General features: G+C 43.7%; 1 protein-coding gene across 3 annotated transcripts in view; it reads right to left on the reverse strand.

The window, feature by feature from the left end:
* Positions 1 to 5798, reverse strand: part of LOC103827344 (ethanolaminephosphotransferase 1-like) — a 52694-nt gene extending 46896 nt beyond the window's left edge. Inside the window, exons 1-2 of one of the 3 annotated variants that reach the window (XM_050971130.1) lie at positions 5663 to 5782; positions 4545 to 4806 (exon numbers count right to left, since the gene is read on the reverse strand). Coding sequence is in view for 1 of the 3 variants with exons in the window: in XM_009102862.4 (XP_009101110.2) it covers positions 5663 to 5719 (57 nt within the window). In the remaining 2 variants the exon portion in view is untranslated. Of the gene's footprint in view, positions 1 to 4544; positions 4807 to 5662 lie in introns of all 3 variants that reach the window. The other 2 variants (XM_009102862.4, XM_018909929.3) reach the window with 2 other exon arrangements.
* Between the last annotated feature and the right edge of the window lie 694 nt (positions 5799 to 6492).

Here is a 6492-nt window from a genome sequence, read left to right on the forward strand (position 1 = left end):
ATAATGTAAGAGTAATGAGTTATTTGGTTTATTTCACATACTATTCAACAACATTTAATTACAACCCCAGTCTTCCATCAAAGTAACATGAAGAAGACTGCAAGATTTTATTTGTAGAACAGTGGGCTGTTAACTCATAGTTTTATTGAAGCCTGACAACATTAGTTTTCACTGCCTCAAATATTCAAGGACACAGCTTAATAAACTGTAGTGGTTCAAAAAATCTAACTACAGCAGACACAACTGATAACTGCTTTCAGATAATTTTTGGAATTAAATATTAGTGAAAAAAAATACTATGTGCAAAAACACTATAATAAACAGGTAAAGAAAGTACTCAATATACATTAAATTGTCCATGTGCAATGAGCATTACTGCAATGACCATTATTAACTGTCTCCTAAGTAGCTCCAGGTAAGCAAGCATGCAAATGAAAGTCTGAAAGGTCTCTTCTCCTAAATTTTCAAAATCATGTAAACTCCTCGTGTTACCAGAGTAGAAAGCAGAACTACTGTTCAATTAAGGTGAGCAGAACCCATTATTTTTCTAAATCTCATAGTTACACTTGTAGCCTTGGAAAAACATAGACTTCACAGAAATCCAATCTTGTATCTGGGTGAATCCTGAACTTCCAGACATTAATTCAGTAGATTGTACTCAACACACTTTGCTCTTCTGGTATAAGTCAGGGTAAAAGAAAAAGCCAGATCTTGAAACATGATCACTATGCATCTGATCTTGTTTCTCTAACCCTCCAAAATGAGGGCTGGGATGTAATTTGAGAGATCTTCTAGTCCAGAGTGTTCACCTAATGCAAGATCACGTTCAGTATACATTAAGGATGCAGATCAAGTTTCCATGAGGTAATGGCCCCATTACTTGCAGAAAGCAAACATGTCAGCACACCAAAAGAAAATACATTACCCAAAACTTTCACAAAAAGGTGTCAGCAACTGTTTGTTTATTAATACTCAACACTAGATTGTTTATCTTGCCTCAGAGAAATCAAACCATTTCTTAAGACTGACAAAATGATTGCCCAATCCCCTTTAGTACCTGTTCCAGCAGGCCTTATTAACACAAGACTGACATAGCAGATGCCTTAAATTTCTCTTTGTGCAGCTAACACTCACATCTTGTCTTTCTTTAAAACGGCACTCTTTACTAGGCTCTTACTCCCACTTTACTCAGACCGTCTCACCCAGTTCATCTTTTCTAAGCCTCTTGGTATTCATGTCATTCTGAGGACTGCAAACTGTGGGCCAAAGCAGGCAGGACACATTATTCTACTTGATACCTGAACAGTAGATCAGCTACAGGAGTAAACATAACCCTTTGACATATTTATGACACTTCCAGCTTAAGAACTTTATTCCCTTTATTGTAACAGCCACAATGCCGTCAACACTCTGACCCCTGGTATCTTTCCTGCACTCTGTTGTCTCTTATTTTATGCTTTAAATGTTAATTTTCTTTCCCCTAAGCAAAACCTTGTTTACTGATTTTTTTCATATTGATTTCTGGATATTATATCCCTTTTCCAAGTATATTTTAAATAATAAACCTATTCTTCAAAATTCTTAAGTATAGTGAAAATTTTACAATATTCTCCCTTCTGTTACTTAATGAAAGTATTGAACAGCAATGGAGCTGGGACAGAGAGACAGCTGTATAGGTAGAATCCCACTTGATAGAATCTACTACTTTGACAGAAAACTTTAAATGTTTCCATTCTCTTTGAAGAAATATTTTAAACTCTTTAAAATGTTTTGATTTTACAATGATTTCATCTTAACTACCTCTACCTACTTTACTTGTGAGAACATGGGACAGTAGCAGACCCCTCACTGAAATGAAACTACTCATACCTCATTTACTCTCCCCTCTTCACCACACCCCTTATCCACACAGAGCTACCTGCTAAAAAATGACTTAGAGGATAGAAACAATCTGGACAAAACAAGATGAAAATGTGGAACTTTAGATGTCAATTTTTATTGTTGTATCTGATTTTTTTAATCATCTTTTCCAGGCCTATTGTTTGAGTCAAGTCTCTATAGCTTGTTCTTAGATCTCTTATTCTCAAACAGGATAAAGCATCAAAGTTTTCTATCTTCAAAAACCTTTGGGCCCAGGTACTGTAAAGAAAGGTAACTCAAGGCAAATATGCAAGGGAAATCCCAAGAATGAAGTGATGAGAAGAGACAATGGCAACAAGAGCTCACCACTGACATTACTGCATTCAGGTGAGAAGGATAAAAATAAAGAACCAAATTCTGCTTTTATCTGCCCTCATCACCTGGTTGTTGCAGAACAGCTAGTTTCCAACAGAAACCCAAGCAGGCAGAAAAAAAAAGGTAGAAGTGTAATTCCATGGCTGCTTTTCTAGAACTACAAAATGCTGATAAAACATAAAAGTAGGAATGACATGATCCAAACCCCACAATTCCAGTTGGTTGTAGCTTTATGGCTGAGTTGCTCCATGTTCTGGAGAACAGGACACAAACCAAGGATAAGAATCTTCTGTGATACAGTTGCAGCAAATCACCTGAGCATGCAACTGTCCTGAAATCAGCACCTGCCCCAGAGGCAAGAAGATGGCAGAAATATCACAGCAGTAATACTCAGGGTTGTATCTGAACTCTCTCATGGTCACATCTCCACCAGTTCTCGGTGTGCTTTTAAGCAGAAAAAGGAAAACTGAATCTCTAAAACCCCATTAACAGGCAGAATGAATAGATTTGTAAAGTGAAATAGCTAGTCCTGAGGAGCCAGTGCCTGTACTGTAAGGTTTCAGAAGGTATCACATAAACTGGTTCCATTAGAATACTATGGACTGAATGTACTGGGGGTAGTTGTGTGTTTGTTGTCTGGCTTAGGTTCATCCTAAGGGAATGCATTTTTGTGCTCTGAGGTCACTCTGTGATGTAAACCAAAGCTTGGTAATTGGGATAACTTGCTTCAAAAGCCTAATATCCACGGACCTAACATGCTAAAGGGTGCTGAAATCTTTGCATTCATTAGAGGTCTGCCATTCCCTCAGCAAAGAACTGTGCTGGTTTTGTTGCCAAGGCCCTCCTACAACTGCAAACAGGAGACAGACAGTGCCTGAAACATACAATTGGAGCATTCATGGCAGAGAAATGAATTCAGCTGTGTGAAAATTTTGAAGATTGAACAGCATTTTTTTTCAGGCCATATTTACCTTTACAGAAGGAGTTGATTACACAAATTATTTTTTTAAGCTGTGTTATGCTCAGCAGATAAATTGTGCAAAGTATGGAGTATGTTAAGCCACTGATAGTACTGTGAGTACAATGCTGCAGTGTGATATACAACAGAGAGATGGATGCCACTAAATCTATAGTTTTCTGTGCACACTTCAAATCCAGAAGCAATACAGTGTTTTAGCTCAATATTGAACGTATGCTCACAGATCACTTCAGAGATTACCTAGTTCTTCACAGGACCAACGCACATACCCCTCCACACTACCCCACAGCTGGGTTCACCAGGAAACACAGGGCAGAAATAGCCAGGAAATTGTAAGAAGAGGTAACCCACGTGTGCTGGGCACAGTGATCAGAGTTTAGCACCTGCTGAATAGGCAGCAAAGGAAGCAGCATTCTCCCTCAAGGGGCTGGGAAGCTGAAGGATGAGGATGCAGAAAGGCCCTAGGCAGAAGGGGAAAAGATGGCAACCAGAGGGCAACAGGAGGTTAAAGAGCAAGTGTCAGACCTGGGAGGTGGTGAGAACAAAGCTGTGGTTGTGGCAGCCCCAGGTATGGGAGAGTGAAGGACAAGAGATTGTGGTAAGGATTAGTGTCTCCTTGTTGCACCCCTTTTGTACTTTTGGAGTACTTTAAATCACTGTATTTAGGAATAGGGAGAGCTGCCATCACCTGCCAGGTTCTCCTGCAACCTGGAGCACCAGGCAAATGCTGCAGATACCTGACCAGCTCAGCAGCACCAACCTCATGTAGCTGTACTTCTCTGTGTGAAACACATGCCATTTGGATTTATTTATTTCCAAGATATCCCAGTCCCAAGTCACCTCAGGTAAAAGAAAACCATTTGATTTCATCTTTCTAAAGCCTGCATTTACTTTTTTTTTTTTTCAGAACACAGTAGAACAGATACTTCTAAAGTATCTGCATTGGCTGATTCTTGTACTTAAGAAAATTACCCTACATAGAGTTTCTTTGCAATGCTCTTGAGAAACCAATACATTCAAATTAAATTATTTGATATGTGATTCTGTCTTTTGGTAATAATTTGCCCTGTAAATCATAAGTATGGCACAATGATTACAGGTTTTTTAAAGAATGTTGTTTTGATTATTCCTCACCTGCACTTGATTGAAGCTATTTTCATTCAAGTGATAATAAAGAATATAATACAAGCATTCCCATATTTGTACAATGAATTCAAATAATTCAGGAAAGTTACTTAAATAACAACATCCATTTATCCTAAAAATTGCTTTTTATTTTTCTTCCTCCCGATCTCAGGCAAGACCGCGGCTTCACCATTCAAGCACAGACCTGTGCAACTCCCGCCCTGTGGCCAGAAGCAGCTTGCAGAATGTTTTATCCCACTCACATCGGAGACTCACAAACAGGTTGGTACATTTTAATTAGCTTCTGTGCATGACAAGTTCCTAGGAAGCAACCTGGAGAACACTCTCGAAGCCACACTTCCTCCACCTTCATTCCTGCTGAGGTGAACAGGCAGAGCTGCTGGCACAGGGAACGGAAGGGCTTGATAGGAACCAGGAAAAGCTGAACGCCCTGGTTGGAGCCCAGCCTAGGAAGGCACACGGTAAGAGCAAGAAGGCAAGAATTTTGGGGAGCATGTTGTAGGGTCTGCTTTGGCAAACTGAACATAAAATAAAAGGCTAGGTGTTGTGCTGGTAGAAGCTGGTATGCCCCTCCTGCTTTTCACAAGGAATGAGGTGAAGGTGTGTGAAGAGGGTGGCATGGCCCATTTCAGGCACCTGCACCTCAATTGGCACAAACCTGAATGATCCCTGTACTGCATCTCCCGTAACTCCTCAGCCCTTGACATAACACTGGTAAATTCAAATATCTAATGATTCACCCATTTACTGGGATTCTGCATGCCATTTATTTGCAAACATGAGGTTTAGATCAAATTATTTAAAGTAAGTTTTTCTTTCCCCCCTCTGCCGGCTTTCTTATTTATTTCTCAACGCCAAAGCATTCCTGTGCCCCAAGGCTTTGCAGACAGCCAGACAAGCAGCATCAATACGTGCTTTCTTACAGAAACACCGGATGCCTCCAAAACCACGCTGTTCTAAAACGGGCACAGCTTTTAAGACGTTGATACTCACTCAAAACCCAGTTCACTCTGCCTCGGCCGAGACCTGCCGCCCCGCGAACACCCACCTGCCCAGGGCACGCACTCCACCAGCGCCGGGCCGGCTGCGGGCGGGCACAGGTGGACGTGCGGGACATCCCCCTGCGGGCACAGGTGGAGCCCTGCGGACCCTCCGGTGGCGGAGGGATGGCCCGGCCGGCCGGGACCGCATTCACAGCAAGGCTGGGACCCAGCCGCCCAAAGCGGAGAGCTCTGGAGCCGAGGTGCGACCCGGGTCTGCCCGTCCACCGCCCACCCTCCCGGCCCTGGGGCTGCCCTGTACCTTGTAGTGTCGGAAGCCGTGCAGCTGCCGGCCGCTCACATAGCGCCACCGCCACATCGCCGCCCTGCGCCGCGCCGGCACCGAGGCACGGAGGGATGGGAGCGATGGGAGGACGGATGAGGGAGGTGGCGGGGCCGGGGGCGGGCGGAGGGCGGCTCCCCGGCCGCGCCCCGCGGGCTGGACCTGCCCCCGGCTCCGGGCATCCGCGCCGGCGGTGCCCGCGGGGCTGGCTCTCGGGCGGATCCCGGGCGGCTCCCGTGGGAGCGGGCGGTTCCCCGCGGCCCCAGGACGCTCCGGTACCCGCCTGCCAACAGGGTGTATTTCACACCCGTAATGACCTCACGGTACCAAGGCACGTCGCGGAATCACCTCCAAACTGTTTTTCTCGCTACGGGTCTGTTGAAGATGCCGTATTTAGAGCATACATAGGACGCGCCCGCGAAGTCTCTATACAATGCTGAGTAACAAATGCAAAACCTGTCAAGAAACACTACACAAACAATGTTAAGTGCAGCGTTTCAGAAACAAGTGACACTGAGGATTAAGCTTTATTTTTGCATTCCAGCAATAATCTGAGTCTTGTATCTTTTTATTGCACCTGCACTGGAGCCTGCCACACCACATCAGCCAGCAGTGCACTCTGCGCCTCCTGATTTCTAGGGAAGTGAGGCACTGGGATAGGCAAAAGATTGGAAAACATCAGGAGCAATGTTTCAAATGCAAACGTATTTCAGCATATGGCATGACACCTTGTGTTACCTTTGCTGCATGCTACTGGGAGAGAGAGTTGAAATTATACACATCAGGGTCTGTGATTTTATGGACCAAAT

The sequence above is a fragment of the Serinus canaria genome, chromosome 2 (assembly GCF_022539315.1).
Source record: "Serinus canaria isolate serCan28SL12 chromosome 2, serCan2020, whole genome shotgun sequence".
NCBI lineage: Eukaryota > Metazoa > Chordata > Aves > Passeriformes > Fringillidae > Serinus > Serinus canaria.